Raw genomic sequence first — 20,036 nt, 5'->3', positions numbered from 1 at the left:
GTGCGTATATGTGTGTTGAGGGAGAGGGGCCCGAGCGATTACTCAGGCCTTTGAGAAGTCCCTGTCTCTTGGCTCCAGTACTCGCCTCACTGATAAGCATGAGCCCTGTCAGAGGGAAGGTAAATACGCTCTTAAGGATTCCTCTCTCATTTTGTAGTCACATTTACGCTTTAATTAAAGCCAGAGAGAGAGAATGAGAGAGAGCGATAGCCCTGCAATGAGCCGATGCTATCAGGGGGCCAGACAGGCAGAACCACTGGGAGATGTGGGGCCGATATATGGCCTCCGACCAGTGTATGTATATGTGTGAAAGGGAAAACAATACAGTGCATGTTTAAGTATGTATGTATGTGCACCTGCATGCACAACCTGGTCAAAATGTTTGTTTGTGTGTGTGTGTGTGTGTATGTGCGAGGCGCTTTACGTTGCTCTCCCAGCTAAACAGCTGTAGCGAGGCTGCTATCAGATATTTATAAGCGGCTCATGAATATGGATGGGCGGCGAGATGGGACTGATGTTTGTCCTCTAAGAGGGGATGAAAGGAGAATGTGCTCCCTTCCCTGAGAGACCCAGTCAGGGCCGCTCATAGAGCAGGGGATGGGAGCTGTGGTTTAGCAGTAAAAGGGGGATTCGGATGGGTGATGGTGGTTCAGGACAGATGGTAAAATTTAATGAAATATGATTTGGATACTCAAGGCAAAGCATTTCCCTTATGCATTTCTAAATTAAAAACTTGTAGTGAAGTATTAACGCTCGTCAGTATGACTGTGGGTGCTTGCTACCTCCTTCCCATATTCTCCGTTCAAGACTGCTTTTTTAATTCTGCGATTTGCATTCTTAATGATTAAATTGATTAAAAAAGATTGTCCCGATATAAAAGAAAGACCAGAAATTGACAGTGTTGTTGATCAGTACTAATTACTTAATAATTACACAAGATGTTTGGCTTTTAAAAATCTTTTTTTGGAATGTACTCTTCATTTGAGTGTGTGAGTGTGTTGTACTAGAGAACCAGAATCCAGGGTGTACAGTTTCGACATTTAAATGCGCATCTTAAGTCCATTTATGTAATGTTAGGTAGTGAGGATGAAATGTATTTTCCCCAATTTCTAACCATAATCATGTCCTGCCAGCCAAACGGAAGAGAAGTATATTTTTCAGTCCTCCAAGAATAAAAAAGTAAAATTTCTTCGTCATTGTCACAGTGAATAACGAATGTCCTTGTCCATAGTGGTCACTCTGATTCCCAGCAGCAAACATTTGGTCAGGGACGTGCATAACTGACCTAAGTGTCCACAGTAGAGGTCACCACATAGAGAGACAGGATCAGAGGACGGCAAGCACAGGGGCAAGCGGCAGGGCTGTACTACAATGTACCTTTCAATGCTAATCACTGAGTCATCTATCAGAGCTAATACATGGGCGCTAAGCAACCTGTACATGCATTAGACCTCCCCAATTACCATAATGGGTTGGTTTTTAATATGGCTAATAGGCTGGCACGACCTTGCCCATTCACTCAGCAGGTACAAGCACCCAGCCAATGTGAAATGGACATATTTAGAGACTAAATGACCATTAGGGACTTTTAGCTGTTATGGGTCCATAGTTATGCATCTGAAAAAGGAAGGATAGAGAGAATGATGGATGGACGGATGGATGGATAGATGACAAACAGGAACATTTGTGGTCAAAAGACAATCATTTGAGAGGAAAAAAGCTGAAATGGTGATGGTATGCAGAAGAGAATGGATATTATTGTTGTTTTTGCTCTTTGGGAGTACAAAACACAAAATGGCTATTTTATGGGGCAGCATTTTGACCAAGTAGCCCTCTTCATATCTGAATGTGTTTGTGTAGGAGTGCCCTGTGGGCACCGCTTGGAAGTACGTCAGTGTGGGCGCAATGTGGTACCGGGAGGGCGGATGGGTAGAGAGGAGGAGAAGGGGCAGAATCTGAAAAATGTGCCTCCGCAAAACCCCGGGGGGGTTAACATTTTGGTTTTCTCTGAGCCTTTGTGGTGGTGGACAAATGATCCCAGGAGTCGGACAATAATGTTTTTATGGGACTCTAAATGTTGAGCTCAACAAGGTCATCGTGGGAGTGTAATGGCCAGCACGTGGCCAGGCTTGAACTCCAGCAGCCTCGCCGTTGGTCCGGGGGCCAGAGGGGAGGAGAGGAGGTGGGAGGAGAGCAGGGACTCACCCCTCTGGGTTTCTTCAACAAGCCCGCACTTTGTTCTTATGGGAGACAAGAGCCACTCAGAACATAAAGTACCTAGATGACAAAACTATGACTGGGTCTTGTAAACTGGCCCAGAGAGATAATGTTTCCCTGTAGCTAATCTCTGCCTGGGTGCCCACGCCCTGGCATCTAGTGAACAATAACCCCTTCCTGCTTCAAACAAGAATCCTTTTCTTGGTCTCTCTTGGGACATGTCGGACTTTTACTGTCTGTCGTTCCCCTGTGTGTGTGAGTGCGTGGGTCAGAGCTGAGTGATTTATCTGTTTGTTAGTCAGGATAAAGGACTTCACTGTAGTCTGGCTGTCCACTTCACTGTCACTAATAAAAGAAGGAAAGGAAGCTGTGTGTGCCTCGGTGTAGATTAGACTAAGGTAGACTAAGTGTAGATACATAATGGTATCAAGCAGATTTGTCATGGAAAATGTTTAAGATCTATTCTAATGTAAAGACTAACAAACATGGTGTATGCACATGGTTTCAGTAGTGTCTGTTAAAGTTTTTTCATTAATGTATGTGCTTTGTTTCGCTAATGCATATGACATTTTTAGTTATCTATGTATATAGGTTTCACTACAATGCATACTCTCCAATGTGTTTGACCATGTCCTATGGGTCAGTGTCATAACACAAATTTGGTATAGCTGTTGTTAATTCATGTTTGTTGTTTGGTTTAGCTAATAGTATAGACAGTGTGCGAGGACATTCCCACACTCGTGGACAGATAAATACTGTAACTCTGAGAAAGACTGGCAATAGATGTCTTATGTGCATCTGTGGAAGTGTGTGCTCTCATTTACATCTAATGTTGACAGTATACTGTAAAGAAAATCTAGGGCCAACCGAGCAGCAGAACAGTTATGCTTTCTTCTGAAAAAATGTGTTTTCGGCACACATAAAGTCAGTTCCTCTTCTGTCTTTTGTCAATTGAATATCAGTCACATCATTTCATCTGAAAAATGCTGATATGTGACAATAAATTCTCAGATGTAAACAGCGTTTGAGTCACAAAATGTGTTTGACCAAGCATCGAGTTCTTAGATGTTTAATAGGACAGAGCCTGAAGAGGCAGCCTCATCTTGTCTCTCCTTTGTCCTGATGGTCGCATGGTAAATAGGTGGACCTGTGTGTCCCTCAGAGGCCCTGGCTTCATTGTCCCCTGAGTGAAGCCGTATGTCTGCTGTTAAAAAGGGCTGGAGCACCAGACAGCTAATCAATAGATCAATCATAACATTTCCACTTCAAATCAATTACCCGTTGACTTCCTATCCATCTTTTTTCCATTGTTTCAATACTTTGTGCTTCATCCTCTAAGAACGATTTGCTTAATTTATTGTATTATTAAAAGCTAATCAATTTGCTTTCATGTTTTTAGTCATATATAAAGAGTAATTTTTGATGCTCAACAACAATTTTAAAAAGTACCATGAAAGATTAGCGTCACAATGAAACCGTCAACACAATGAAAATTACAGCTACATTTACAGAAGGGGAATGATTCAAAGCCAAAGAAGAAAGAAGTGAGAGTGACAGAGAGATTTAGAGAGAAAGTAATAAAGAGGGCACATTGTTTCCAGTCTGCACGCATGAGCTTGTCTTTTCGACCATGTTGAATTCCAACCATTCAGATGACTGGAGTGCGTAGGCCAGGCCTCCAACGCGTTTCCCCATCACCATCACAACAGTCACCATTCATGAGGCTCCGCTGGCTGTGGGGACATCTGCACCACAACTCTTGTCACCTCAACCCCCCCCCCTCGCCGCTGAAACAAACACACACACATACACAGGCACACGTATACGCACACACTAAACTTCTCCAGCTAAATGCCAACGGAGAGAATCAGAAGGGCATCAGAGATGGCTGTTGTCCGCGTACGCCCATATGTGGGTTTGTGTGAATGGGACCCAAGGGTGGGGAGGTCTCTGATACCACAGGGTGCTGGCGGGGGTTGCACATTGCTTGGCCTGCTCGGGTGTGTCACGATGTTTTGAGGGTTGAGCGGGTGACAAACCCAAGGTTTTCGACCAGGACGACCCCCTGGCATTCCACACTGGCTTGTTACACCACAGTGACGTGGGTGGGCCAGGTGACCTTTGAGCCTATGGAGCTCACTCATGTGTGTCCATTGTGCCATGGATTCTGTATCAGTTTCACACATCTACACAGTATGGATCTCACTGGGTTCCTTTACAAAGCTTAGTGTTCAGAATCAGAATCAGAAACTGTTTATTGCCAAGTAACATACATTACAAGGAATTTGCTGTGGTCTGAAGGTGCTATTGTTTCGATAACAAATAAGTTAATAAGATAAATAACAAACAGTGCAGTGACCAGAATAAAGTAAAGTGTCCAGATAAAGTGTCCAGACTCAATACAAAGCACTCTGGATACAGCCAAAACTAAAAGTTATTTGGAGGACTTTCACGATATATACAGCAATAGTCAATAATCCCTGATCTGTAATTGCTTTTAGTGTGTAGAGTTAAAATCACTGAAATATGCCTCAACACAGTAAAGTATTCTATAAAGTTCCCATTCATGATATTCCCAAGCTGGCTCTTCGGCTGGTATTTCACACCATTGGGTACTGGGCGTCAACACAGGGGTTTGTTGGATAAACATCCAACGCTGTGTAGGAGCGCCAAGCATCACTGTTATTGTTACTGCTTAATGCCATGCACCAGCATTGTTGTTTTGCAGCAATCAACACATACATATGTAATAAAGCTGAGAGGCAGTGGGACAATACAAGCTATTGTAACGCCAAACTCGGATCAGCACAAAAGCCCACACCAGTCTAGGTCGAAGCTGACGCTAGCTTTACATAACTGTTTTCCACAACTGGAAATAACTGTTTTCCAGTTGAGGATGCAGACTAAAGTGATTGGTCCCTGTTGGGAGTTACCTGGCATTTGTCATGGTTGCTTATTGGTTTAGAGCCATCTGTTGAGCGTGTTGGCATTTTTGTGAATGATGAGGGTTGATGGATGGTGATGAGAGTTCAATGGAGGGAAGGACAAGAGGTGATGGGACATTTTGGAGTGACTGCAAAGATGTTGTGGATTGTCTATGTGCTTCAGTGTCTTTGAGTGTCTTTGTGTGTCTTTGTGTGTGTGTGTGTGTGTGTGTGTGTGTGTGTGTGTGTGTGTGTGTGTGTGTGTGTGTGTGTGTGTGTGTGTGTGTGTGTGTCTGTGCACGCACACACGTGTAAGGGCAAACGTCGATGGCCGTGTCAGGGGTGAGTGATAACCGTGGTCTTTTCAGCACTGCGGGGCGGGTCAGACGGATGTGATGGATGGTTAGCAGTCTGGCCCCCTTCCTCACGCCTCTCTCCAGCCTAGTGTCTGGAGATCTGGGCTGGGGAGGATGGCTGTAGGGGCTGGGCTGCTGGGTGGTTGGGGGTGAACACGTCTGGCCCTCGTTTGACAAAGGTTGTCTGCTTCTTTCAGTGGTTCTTTATAGGCTAAATTGTATTTAATAGAACAACCACTATTAGCTAAGCCACTTGAATTTCAGCTGCCAGTTATTCAATACAGCACCTGGAATTGCTCTCAGTTTTGATTTGACAGCTAACAGATAAAACAGCTTCAAATTTGTATGGAGAGGTGTTTTTCTGGCTCTATTTTGGTTCTCCCCTGCTTAGAACCTGTGAACTGCTAAATCTTTAACGTTTCTATAAAAACAAAAACTGGTAATTGAGAGTAAAGGAGGTTATTTTGTCACAGCTGATGTGGAATATTTCATTTACTTTCAAAGACTTTTATATATCACATCATGTGATGCACGTTACTGTGCTTTAAGTACAACTGCAGGACCAAAGAAGGGTCCCTTGTTGTGTAGAGTAAAAGAGATAGGAATAGCTTATATACAAAAATAGGATGGTGCTTTTCATCCAAGTTCTTTTCTCATTCCCTCATAAACCTCATCCTTTCCTTTATCTATTCTCCTATTGCTACTCATCCTCCTTTTCTTTCCTCTCCTGTTCCTTTTTCTTTATCTTCGCTTCATTTTCTTCTCCTCCTTCTCCACCACCTCCTATCCTTACCCTTTCTCCTCTTTTCTTTCTCATCGTGTCTCCTCCTCTTTCCCTTCCCTTCAGCATTTCTCCTCTTCCTTCTGCTCCTTCACATTCACCTACACCGACTACAAACATCACACAATATACATATACTGTATGTGCACATCTCAAGGGTCATTCGTCTTTCTGCGCTGGTAGAGGTGAGGGTGTATCTGACACAGCCATGCTTAGCTGACGGAGGTTGGCTTTCCATGGCCAGGCTTGTGTTTTCCCTCCTGTGTTTGAAGGTTCTGTGGGCACTGTGGTCTGCTGCTTCAGGCCCAGGCAGGCTTATAGAGGGGCAGACAGCAACCAACACCCCAGAGAGGAGCTACAGTAACCTGCCTTGTGTCTTTTCTCAATCTTCAAACACGGGGGAGACAGAAAGAGGGAGAGAGAGAGAAGCAACAAAGGCTCATGTGAAAGAGCACAAGGCCTTCACACACCCAGGCTCACTAATTGACAGCTGCAGGGAGTGGGAGAGACAGTGGGGGAGATAAGAAAGCCACCAGACCCTGCTTACACTCTGCACATAGTGCATTCAAATGTCCATGCAGAAAGTCATAGACACATATCCAAACATATGCACATAGCACAAATTTTAAAGAATGTATCTTTAAAATCTTCAATCTCCATCATTCCCCTTCCTTATGTCTTTTATGCTGCCATACCTGTAGTCCCTTTCCCCCGTATTCACTCAACAACTTCTGCCGACAAATGCAGAATTTGTTTAATCTCTCTGGTTTATGCGCTCATATGGGGAAACAAGTATGGAGGCCCAATTTGCTGCTTTGTCACAGGTTTAGTAATGGCAAACTGAAGGCCTAGGGCCACTATTTAATTGCTTTGGCCATGTGCACCAAAGAGGTGCCACACCAATTAATCCCCTCGGTGGCGGAGTGTCCTGTCCCATGCCTACACCCCCTGGTAGAGCCATCCCGCAGGGGAGAGGTGGGTGGGGGGAGTGGGTGGAGAGGCACATGGGAACCCCCTACCAACAATGGGTACCAAATCCATACCCTCTGCTCCGCTTCACCACCATCCCCCCTCATCATCAGTGGATCACCTTTCATCTGTATATGCTGATTGGTGTGAGAGTGATCCAAAGTCCAATATCTCAAAATTGCTGAAAATATGGAAGAAGTACTCAGATTCTAGTAAAAGTAGCAATACCACCAGGTAAAAATACTCCAATACTGCATACCAAATTTTACTACATTATTTTACTTACTGTGAAAGTACAGAAGTACTGCACCTAAAGTATTAAATCAGAATCAGAAATACTTTATTGATCCCCGGGGGGAAATTATACAAGTAAAGTACTCATTATGCAGAAAGGTTCCTGTCATTATTACATATTATAATATTAGATTATTATCACTGATGCATTAACGTGTAAGCAGCATATTTAACTGGTCAAGGTGGAGATAATATATATTTTATATACTGTAGTTTAATCCATAACATAGTATCATACTGTGTAAGCTTGTAGGTTTTCTGCAATGTACTACTAACTAGAGTTTTAAAATCAATGTAGTGGAGTAAAAATACAAATGTGTTCTTAAATTAAGTGATGTAGGTGTATAAAGTAGCAGAATATTAAAATACTTAAGTGCAAATATCTTAAAGTCATACTTAAATACTATTCAAGTAATTGCATGTGGTTATAATCCACCACTGATCGCTAACTAATACAAACAAGTGACAAAATGACCTCCAACTATACATCATCCAGAGGGATATGAAGGGCCTGAGGAGAGTGACTCCCCTACCCCTTCCTTTGCCTGCCTACCCATGGGTCATGAGTCTTTACCCCAACAAAGGACCTGTCACCTCTACCCATCATCCCCTCATTCCCAGGCCCCTTGACTGTGACTGAGGAGGGGAACCTAACCTAGTCTGACCACTGCAGGGAGAGCAGCAGGTAGACAGACAGACAGGCAGAGAGAGGCAGATTAGAGCAGTCAGACAGTGAGAGTGGATTGGAGAGAATTGTTTGTTTGCCTCTCTACATAGGGAGGAAAGCATGGGGGGTGGAGAGGGGAAAGAAGGAGTAAAGAGAAAAGGAGGAGGGATGTGGGTGGATGCAGCATCTGGCTGATATGCAGCCGTGTACTGAGGCGATGAGGCGCCTCCAGCCCAGAAGGAGGTAAAGGGGAGTTTGTATGAGACCAACACAGATAGCCGAACAGATACACAGTGACAACAATAGCCTCCTGTAGCCCGCAGCACCAGTCATTCGCGCCACAGACAAACTCTCTCGACCATATCGTTCTGTGAACTTCCCTTTACATCTTACATAAAACTTTGCTCATCCTTCATTCAGTTTGCGGCAACAAGACAGAAATTAGGAACCATCATGAATAAAGAAGAACTGTCACGTACAGGGAGGGAGATCACTGCGAAGACAGGTCAGGACACCAACTGACCTTTTGTCTTATTTAAAAATCAAAGGGGTGCCGCTGCCAGGCCCGTGGGGGAATAGAGGTGGGTTGGCTGGAGAAGCCAGGGTTAGCGGGGGTGTCTGGGTGCTAATCCATGGGACCATCGATGACCCTTGACCCCTAGGGGCATGAGGTTGGGCTCTACCGAAATGTGTGTGTGAAAGTCAGGCCTTCCCTCTGCGCTTCAGGCAAGCCAGACCCTTCTGAGCCCTCCTCCCAGTAATGATTTATGGGGCAGGGTGCGATCGACACACGCTCAGCCCAAGGGATGACCCTAAATGGTAGTTTTGACACCACTGAGAGACGGGGTTAAAGGTGATCAATAACAAGCCACTGGAGGAGGAGAGACAGAAGGACAGATAGAAAGAGAAAGGGAGGTGGTAGATGAGGAGGAGGGGGAGGGAGGAGGGAGCAGCTCTTTTTAATTGGCCTTTGCTCATTACTCGGGTCTTTGTAGACCATCGCCTCTTTTGTGCATGTTCTAGCATTAAGCTCCAGGGCACATATGTGTTGCTGTTTAAGGTGTTTTTGTTCAATTCTTTTTGAGCTGACCTTAAAATGCATTTTGAAGTTTGACCTGAAAGCAACTCAGAGTAGAACAATGAAACATTTTCTTTCATGATTTTCTTGAATCCTACTTCCAGTCAAGTACATTATTACTCACCATGTTTGTTTCAGAAGAACTCTTTGATGAATTCTCCTGCCAACGTTACTTTCTCTCTTTTCATTGTCCCCTTAATCTTATCCTTCATCTTATCCTTCATCATGCCAATCTGTTTCCTACACTATGTATACAGTCCCCTCTGTTCTTCTCATTCGCCACATGTTTTCACCATTGCAAGTCTTTGACACTGGCTCAGCAGCAAGGGTTCATAATACATGCAGTACATGCGGTTATAGCTCCCTCTTCTATCAATCCTAATTCCCATCATAAGCAGGTCGTGCACATGTGTTTGCGTGTTCAAATTAAGTGTCTGCTCATAGCCATCCCTATGTGTTTCCCCATCTCTGGATGTCTAACTTTATGTGCATCTGTATGCCAGTTTCTCTAGTGTACCCTCCCAGAGCTTGTAGTGAGGGGAGAGATGCCTAGTAGTGTGTAACACCCTCTCTACTTCTAGTAGACACACACGCGCACACACACACACACACACACACACACACACCAGCAGTCTTGGAGTATCTCTCAGAAGTGAGCTGATTAGGCCTAAGACTGGGGACTGCTTTGCCTAATCATATCGCTGCATCCAAATCATCTGTGTACATTTCTAATTACATAGTGGCACGCGGTGTCCTTGAGCACAGTGGCAGGTCTCCATTTCATCTCTGTACTGTGTCTAGCCCCCCCCCTCCCCAAGCTTGCCTTATTTTTTCACTCTCCTCTCTCCTCCAGCTTTATGTATTTATTTCCATCAGCCTTATCTTTGTTGTTGTTTCAGTTGACTGTGCGCTGTGCAACGGCACTCATTTGCCCACCGATCTTCGTCCTTTGAACTCAGCATCGCAGGGCAAAGCAGACTGTCGGGGGCAGCGGAATCATCTTTGATGATCTGTTTATTGTCCGGCTCCAATTTGCAGGGGTTCACAATATAATATCCATTCCAGCATGCATAACACGAAGGATCAGTCATGGGTAAAGGACAACAGCAAAGAATATTGTTTGGGTTTGGATCATAGGGCTGGCACACAAACGATGTACAGCAGAGCTGGAACTTCCTCTGTTACTTTTGTACTGCCAAGATCTCTGTGCAAGAATCCTTTGCTATTCTTTCCTAGATTGTCCATATGTCTTCTTAAAGAAACAATAGAGCTGCTCAGCATATACAGAAAGATGATCTTTCAGCTCCTGAGCCTATACATTTGTGAATTCTGAATAGCCAGGTTTTTTCTCTTTTTGAATATCCTTGATGAAGGAAGGCCCTGAACATCTCAGTGTGCTCTAAGGTTAGATGACCTTCCTATTGTTTATCAGTGTATCTCTCTACTGCAGGGCCTTGTCTTTTCTTTTTCTCTCCTTTTCTCTGCAGTGAACCTTGTTATTGAAGTCAGAAGGCAACACCATCGCTACAGTTGACAAAAACCAGGCTTGAAGGTGAAGAGAGGGGACAACCTTTAGCATGGGAATGCCTTGTTCTTTTAGGCGCAACAATTAATTCTGCAACCTTGTGCAGTAGTTTAAAAGGCCTCCTCAGCAGCTGTGCTGTGTGATTTCAGATGTGTCACCATGAAAAGACCAAAAAAATAAACCCATTATTATTACGGCTTTGTTTGGTTAGTGTATTATCCCTTATACATTTCCTTGGGCTATTTGCAACCTTTTGTCAGACATCCTACAAAATGAAGGCAGCTTGTGCGGTACAGATGATTGCATTTACCTTGCCTTTCCCACTGTGTTCTTATCACCTGCTAAGGTTGTCACAGCCATTGTTTAATGCCCACCAGCTCGCTAAATCAGTCGTAATTGCTGCTGCTGAATGCCTCTAAAGTATGACTTTCTTCTCATTGTATGCCACCAACAGTAACATCTATGTGCTGCTGCCTGGAGGCAAGTTCCTGAGATATTAGTTCTCCACTCTCAGAACTGTTAGTCACACTGACAGACACCTGAGGCGATATGAAATGTCCCTCAAAGCCATGAAAGAGGGAGACGGGCTACTTCTCTTCTTCAAAACCTCAGAGTGAGGAGCAAAGAGATGTAGAGGGGAGGGGAGAGTAACTTTCTAAAGCTGCACTTAAACCCCTTCGCATATGGGGGCCATACCTTGGAGTAGACATGAAGGGGGAACCCATATAGCTACAAGGCCCAGTATCATAAATAACACAAGACTTCTCCTCTCCCGTCTCCGTCTCCTCCAGTTCACTGCTGGAGTGTTTCATATGGTAACTAGGTGTTCACTGTGTGGCCACATTGTTGCCCATCTTTCAAGTGGCTCAGAGGAGGAAACCTTGAGGTAGAGGAAGAGAAGGAATTTTTGATGAAAAAATGCATTATTCTGTTCTTTTTCCAGTCTCCATCCCCCCTTTCTCTGCCACTCACTGTGGGAGTGGAGTATTTATTACATAAACGGTAAAAAAAGAGGAGAGGAGAACTCGGCTGGAGGAAGAGGTAGTAATAGAGAGTAAGAATGCTACAGGCTCTTTCACCTGTCAGGTTAAGAATGTGGGTTAGATGGAGGAATGAGCACTATTTTCTCCTCCGCACTCCTCCTACCTACAGACTAATATGTGGCTATGCAGAAGATGTGTATTGTAGATGCCCTGTCTTTGCAGTTTAATCAGTGTCAATCATATCTCAGTATTGATCCAATTGAACTTTGACATTACCTGCCATAAAATGAAAAGGATGTATATATTAAAGGAGAAATGACTTATTAACACGGCGTAAATGATGCACTGCATTTTTTCATGTGCTTTTTTTCTCAGCTTGCCATCTGTCGCATCAAGCTAATAAGCACTTTTTAATAAGGTATACTGTTTTGTCTTTATTGGTGAGTAATAAATCATTTGTTTATACTTTATAGTTAAATAATAAGCAATTAATAAGGACAATTATTGGGTTGCCAGGTTATGGATTTGCAAGCTGCACACTTGTTGCATCATAAGGGAGTGAGTAAAACATTTAATGAAGACTTCTTTTACTACAATAATCTAATGGATGGGTTTTGGTCCTGGTGCTCTTCATTTGCTCCCCCTCCATAGTGTAAGTGATCAAATTATCCACTGGTGCGAAAGACAAGTGTCACTGGAGGAGAATATACACCAAGCTGTGGTATTTTAGAGCTTAGCAACCCAAAACTTGTTCTAACAAATGGCTTATTACTAATCTATAAAGCGGTTATACCATCATTTAACATTACTGAAGCCATTAACAATGTATAAACCCCTTAAAGCATGCCTTATTAGAAAGTGGTACCCAGAAACATATGCTTCTCTGGCTTCCAGTAGCATGGCTCTCCAGCATCACCCCGCATCTCTACATGAGGATGATCTGGAATCCCAAGAATTTCAACCAAGTGAATTATTCAGCTCCCATTATTTCCATAATTGCCAGCATTGTAGTGGTGTTTGTAATGTCATTAATAACAGGCGTTGGCGTATAATACGCTTAATGTTATTTATCTGTTGGCAGATAGCTTGATGTTGCTAATCCTCATTCATTTGCTGTGGATCAATGCAAATCCGCTAGCGTGAGTGAAATCCCCTCCCCCTCCCAGAGCTGATGGTTCCTAATGTATTTTCCCACCATTAACCAGCCATAATCCCTGCTAATCATCACTAATCCACATCTCCTGTGTGTGACGATACTTCCCTGATGAAGGAGGCATCCGTGTTCGCGAGCGCCCGGGCACTGCTGAGGCTGGAGCTCCTCTGCAAGTGCTGCCGAGGGCCCACTCAGTGTAGGAGAGCACACTGCCGAGAGGGGGATAGGAGGATAGGAGGAGAGGGTGAACAGTGGTGATTCGTAGGTCAAATAGCTGGGTTTTGCTGTTTTGTGATGAGTTCTGCTCATGTATTATTGATTTATGGGCATAATGGAGGTTGTGTCCCTCCATATGCTACAGAATAAAAACTGCATATGATCAAATAATAACAGTTGGTACCAGTCACCACAATCTCTCTTTTCTGGTCAACTGTGGACTCCCTCTGTTTCCCCATCTATGTTCACTCTGTAGGCCTCTGTGTTTTCCATGGCATTTCAGTCCGTTTCTACTGGTCCCTGAGAGGCCCTCAGTGGTGTGAGTGGTTGTCCTGATACTGGGAGGTTTGATGGTTGATCCCTGACCGTGTCACATTTAGAAATGGGACCCGATGTCTCTCTTCTTGGCTCACTGCAGCGAAGCAGTGACAGATTGAGGACTCGATAACAGGGGGCAAGGCTACTTGCGTGCCCAAACAACAGTTTACCTCCAGCAGTGTCGAAGTGTCGAACACCTCAACCCAATGAGGTTTATTTATTGGCTTGATATATGACATGAAAAGGAAAACACAACGTAGTCTCTGTTGTAAACTTCTGGAAAGATGCAGAATACAGTAATTGAGCAAATGGAGTTATTTGCCATGCATGTTTGAGCTGTGCGTGTTTTACACAATCATACATACATAGCTGACATGATGTTGACAATGGTGATTATATTATTTCATTATTATATTGTTGTTTTTGTTATTATTGTTCCTTTCTAACAAACTTTGAGGTAGAGCTTTGGTGTTGCAGTTCCCAGGTTTTGCCAGCAGGGGGCGCCTGTGTCCCGCTGTTCTCTGGCAATTGGTTTGCTCCCTAATGTTGGCCTCCTCTCCCACAGTTTGACCACCTCAGCCAGTGCAAAGACACTTTTTTTCCCACTTGCATCACAGCTGCACGAAAGGCCGATTTTAAAATCCGGCAGTCTTATGTTGTGCCTTCTTACTTATAGTTGTTTCGATGTTGTTTCAATGACACGGCTGTTCGACTGACGCACACAAATTCATCTTTTTAAAAAATCGAATTACGAAAAATATTCGTGGGTATTGGGTGTCAGAGTTGTGCAAATGGCATAGAAAATAATAACAGGCGACTAAATGTGTGCTCCAAACTCTGACCTGAGCTCTCTTTAGACAGTGAACGCTACTTCAAACTTTGTATTGCGTACTCCTGTTTGATAACGGCACACTTGAGAAAGCAGCCTAATAAAACACAAACGTGCAGCTGTTAACTAACCTAATTGAAATAACTTGTGATCGCTGATATAATGGCCTAAATGTAGACAAGTTTACGCTTCTTCAACAAAGCTACACTTTCAGATTGGATGCTTCGTGAATGTAGAATTTGACTGCTACTGAACATCTTTTCACTTTTCACGGTGATTTTGAACATTTCGAAATGAAACCGTGAATGTGGTGGACGGAATTAAAATGTACCAGCGCCTGCAATGGATCTCTCCATGGAACCCAGTTATATCCTGCTCTAATATGTAGATGTAAATGTAGAAACAATGCGCACTGCCGCTGTGGCCCGTGATTACACGGAAGACAGAAGGGCCAAACTTTAATACTTAATGTGAGATTCAGAGAAATGGAATATTTATTTAGGAGATAAATAACAGTGAAATGTGTTGCCTGGGAATGTAGGCCTGCCTGCTCTTATTAAACTTCAGGGCCTGCCGTTTTCGTTTATCTTATATGCTTTTTTCCTCTCTCTATCTTTGGAAAAGAGGCTGATTTTTTTGTTTTTTGCCAGCAGGCACTTCTGTCTCAGATCAAAGATTCACCGCAATTCGCCTTTTAAATGTTTCAAACATGACAAGTGAGAGTCGATGGTTTATATAAAGCAAACAGCTCAAATTTCAATATGATTGAAGAAGGCCTATTTGGGCTACTCTTAATAAATACGTCACCTGGATAATAATAATAACCACCACTCAATGAAAAGACAATAATCCGTGTTAATATTGCACAATTTAATACTGCGATTATTACACAAAGATGTGAACAACGTCAGAGACTGTGTGAACTTAGCAGGGAATGCCTGAGGTAAAATACTGTTGTCTATTCCCTTTAACAGCACATGTACACAGCTTCTGATTTAAACGACCCCCTGTTACATAACGAATCACTGCTATTTAAACTGAACACATGGTGTGATGACCACTTCCCGATGCTCAGCACACTGAACAGCAATAAACTTTATGATCATGTTTATCTTGTTTGCCTGGTGATGCTACAATAGACAGCAACAAAGGACGAGTGGTTTGGATCTTAATGAAGACAAAAGACCATTTCTTGTATATATGTTTTATGTAAGTAATAAAATATTACTATAACATAAATATAAATGTGACTTTGCAGTCTACATTTAGCAATCAACATACAACCAATGTAGTGAACAAAAAGAAAAACATACTGAAATCCACTGCAACATAACCATTAACAGAGCTAAACAAAAAGCTCCAAACACGTTTAAGAAATAAATATATATATATAAATGGTCAGATTCATAAATGAAATCATATTAAAATATCTTCTTGGAATTAGTAAGTGTACAAAACTGCCCGGAAAGAAACAAAAACAAAACAATATCTCAGAACAAGAACAAGTTTACATATTGGACATATTTACATATCGGAAATAATCCTGGCAACATTTTTCTCTAAAATCTTTTTTTATCATTATTATTTTTTCTTGAAAAAAAAAAAATGTTTCCCTCATCTGTAATGAATAGCACTGCTGTAGGCTTTTGGACTGGTCCAGCATTGAGAAATGACACACAACGCATGAGATTTTCAGATTTCCTTTCAGGTCAGAAAAAAATAAATATATCTAAAGTTAAGTCCCTTCATCGCTTACCCATAAGGAGTTATTATTATTTTCTTTCCCCCCGAATCCAGCGTTTTAATATAATACAATGGATATGTGGGACAAAGGAAAACGGTGTGGTTGTAACCAGATTAAAACATCTAAAAAACACAGAGGAACAAAAAAATATCATGTACAGGCGTGATATTCCGACATGGGGCACTGAAGTTACCTGAGTTATTATTACTTTTCGTTTCGTATTTGACCAATCTCTCTTGAAATGTTTGGAATACAACAGGATAACAGGCAGTAAGCAGTGTGAGCTGACAGCGCTCTGTGGTGGACCTGTAAACATGGGATTTATTGTGGTTAAGCCTATGGAGATTAGCTCCACTCACAATTTTATTAACGAATATAAAATTGCAATAATAATATAAACGAAAGAATAAGTGCTCCATGCAAAGAAAATAATAATTTGAAAACAATCAACCCCCCAAATAAAATATATTTTTTTAAGAATTGCCCTTTTTAGCGTCTGGTGATGTTTTGCAAATTTCGACGTGGTCAGCTGCAAAGCTTTAAATATCTTTTTAAGGCATGCAAGAGGTCTTAGAAGTCCTCTTGCATTGGACATTTTTCGGAAATGTGTCTGACCTTTTAATTATGAGTGTTTTCGGGTGCCATAATTTCCCTCACTTTTCCACCATCAACTCCCACTGAGTAAACAGAAAAATGAGAGGCTGCTCTGATGAGTTACAGTACCTATAGCAAAATAATGAAAGAAATCATAGACAGTCTGCAGAAAGAGAGACACTGAAGTTAAAGTATTTCCAAACCAAAACATCACACTTAATATAACAAAGAAAGTATACACTAATATTCAGAAATCTGGTTAATCAGTTTAAGCCCGAAAAAGCAAAATGTTCATTCAGTGTAGGCTACTCGTCTCCAGTGTTGATCATTTTCAGGCAACCACCTCGTTCTGGTGAGCGCCAACAGTTCATGGTACACCAGGAGGAGATGGCCTCAGTTGCCACATTTAATTACTCCCCATTTGAAACAGCCATGGGATATCAAATTTACTTTATATGCATGTCCCCTCCATATAATTTTGGTAAATAAAGATCTTTGTTTCACTTTAAATGCGCACGGAATCAGTAATAGCGAATTTTTTTTCTTTTTTTTTTTCTTGATTTTTTTTTCTTAACATTTTCCCCTCTTGCCATCTATTTGTTGGACTTGACGATCTCCGAATACTAAGGGCTGAACTCATCTGTTCAACTTTTCCATGTCTCTTTTCTCTCAGGAAAACAAAAGCCAAACTTAAATACTGTAAACTCCATAGTCCCTTTCCCTTTTCTATCCCCCCGCGGAAATGCTCGGATTGTTCATGAAAACAGTCACTGCACAGGACTCTGTAGTGTGCGGTGTAGAGGAGGGGTCTCTGCTTGGGAATATACGTCCTCCATATTCGGGTGAGGGACCCCCACTGGTGTCATTCTTTTCTCTTTTTGTCTTCTGTTGCAAAACCAAACACGGACAACCTCTTTTTCCAACTGCAGAGTGCCGGCTAAAGAGGTGATTTCATGAGCAGACGGCTTTGGGCATTTTAAGAAATGATTTTCCAGCGCCCCTTTCACCCCCACTTCAATGGAGGTCCTCTTCTTTCGTTTCCTGCCCTGCGCAGCAATCTTGTCCAAATTGGTGGGACTGCCCGTGTTTGAGTCTGTCTCCTCCAGCCACTTGTTTAGGAGCGGCTTAAGTTTGCACATGTTCTTGAAGCTGAGCTGCAGCGCCTCAAACCTGCAGATTGTGGTCTGAGAAAAGACGTTTCCATACAGGGTGCCCAAGGCCAAGCCCACGTCCGCCTGCGTAAAGCCCAGTTTGATCCGCCGCTGCTTGAACTGCTTGGCGAACTGCTCCAGGTCGTCGGAGCTGGGCGCGTCCTCGTCCGAATGGTCCTGGTGGTGGCTGAACGCCTGCTGTGGCGACTCCATCTGGTTGTCGTGGCTGCCCGAATCATCGTGGAGCGGGTCCCGCATGCCATGGTGCAGGGAGCCGGGCTGGGGACTCAGCATTGCGTTGAGGTTCGTGTATCCAGGCTGGGAGTAGACCAGCGACTGGTGGCCGTTGGATGCTGGGGACAGCGGGGATAAGTGGTGGGTCGTAGTAGGCGCCCACGAACCATGGTGGCCACTCTGCGTCTGCTGGTGCACCAGGTGAGATCTGTGGTGGAAGCCGCTGCTCAGATCCTCCCGGGTCGCCTGCACGCTGGCTTTGTGCTCCTGCTGTCCGATGTGGGTGCCGCTGGACCAGTCGGTGTTGGATGTGGGCAGCCACTGGTGGTGCGTCAGGCTCATCGGGTGTCCCGTGTTGGTAGCCGCAAGCCCTTGCAAGTACTCGTGGTGCATCATTTTCTGCACCTCTCTGTAGGTCGTCCCCTGGTGCATCCTGTCCGAATCCGGATGCATGAGCGGGTTAGACGGTAAGGAGTTATTCCTCGGAATATACTGAGCTGTTGTCGCCATGGCTCCTACTTCGAAAACTGACGAGCACTTCGGAGGTCTCCAGGCTTTAGAGCCAAAACGCAACAACCTGCTCTGGGAGGTCTTGGGGAAGAGCGAAGACACGCCTCCCTTCCGCTTGTATTGGCTCCTCTCCGATTCAATCCCACTGGGGACATATTCAATAGGCGCAGGGTTTCAGAGCATGGTACAGCGCATTTTTCGCACAGGACGGAAAGAGCTCCGATCGTACATATGTTATAGAAAAAACATATGTTCTATTTATTAAATGTCTCTTTGAGTTTTTAACAGTAGTCCTCTCACTCCGTGTACCTGCGCACAGATAGCCCCCCGTCTGTCCGTTAGATTTACTTTCTCCAAATCTCTCCAAGGAAGGTGAACAGGGCTGCAGCAGCGGGGTTTGATTAGGTTTCCCTGGGTTTAGATCGGTTGTTTTGCAAATAACCACGTGGGGGAGTACGGAGATCTTTTTGAAGGGTTGCCCCCCCCCTCCTCCCTCCCTCCCTCCCTCCAACATACACACATGCACTTACAAACACACACCCGTGCACCTTTATAATAGGTCACTGATGATTATAGCGCTCCTCATTTTAAATAGATTATAAGGCGCGATGCTCCAGCTCTGCAGCCACCCACACGACGAGAGGCGTGTAAATAAGCGCTATGTGACGTGTCTGTGAATGCTGCTTTAAATGTGTGACAAATTTGAAAGCATTTGCTCTATTTCAAAGCCTCCGCGTATGTCATTTATTTGTATTGTCTCGGTAATTTTCAATGTTGTATGATCTCATCATCACCACCCACTTAGTTATGATAGGCCAAGATACTCTCTCTCTCTCTCTGTCTCTCTCTCTGTCTCTCCCCCCCTCTACACCCCCCTCCACACACACACACACACACACACACACACACACACACACGTATGGTGCAGGTGACAGATATTATACACAATTTATTCACATCATTCACTATCTTATTTTGAAATCCTGAACGGAACAATACAGACGTTATCGAGGTTCAATGCCATATCTGATAACAATCATTTATAATCTATCATAAAACAATCACATCTAATTTTTATAGGACGTTGTGTCCTCACTGCCAAGCTGCTGCTGCACTTATTCTGGATTTTCCCAGTTCAAGAAAATAAAATAAGCTATATTCTTATATCATTTACCTCTCGAAGCATTTTACTAGGCAGCAACTTGGAGAGAGAAACCTTGTGTTTCTTCCTCCTGGCTCCTTCCTCACTACCTCTCCCGGTTGATCTGATTATTTTTCCCTTCACGTTTTGTCCCAATAGCAAATTACCAATTCTATGAATTGCAAAGCAGCCTCAGAGACGCTGAGGGGTAGAGAGAGGGGGGGAGATGCGAAGATTGAAAGGGATCTTTGCAAACACAATCACGTTCTTAAATGGAAATGCGGGGCTTTAAACAAATCTTACATCTCTCCCGTTCCATTCGCCTAAAACTCTGCAATCAGGCACATGTTCC

The 20,036-nt window shown here is 43.5% G+C and overlaps 1 protein-coding gene across 1 annotated transcript; it reads right to left on the bottom strand.

The window, feature by feature from the left end:
- Window positions 1–17,411: 17,411 nt before the first annotated feature.
- pou3f1 (POU class 3 homeobox 1) lies at window positions 17,412–18,543 on the bottom strand. Its single transcript, XM_070912188.1, has one exon. It carries the CDS (start codon window positions 18,541–18,543, stop codon window positions 17,416–17,418), a length of 1,128 nt encoding a protein of 375 aa, XP_070768289.1. The 3' UTR covers window positions 17,412–17,415.
- Between the last annotated feature and the right edge of the window lie 1,493 nt (window positions 18,544–20,036).

This window comes from Enoplosus armatus, chromosome 9 (genome assembly GCF_043641665.1).
Source record: "Enoplosus armatus isolate fEnoArm2 chromosome 9, fEnoArm2.hap1, whole genome shotgun sequence".
Classification (NCBI taxonomy): Eukaryota; Metazoa; Chordata; class Actinopteri; order Centrarchiformes; family Enoplosidae; genus Enoplosus; species Enoplosus armatus.
Note: the sequence above shows the minus strand (reverse complement) of the source record. Positions and strands in the feature narration are given on the sequence as shown.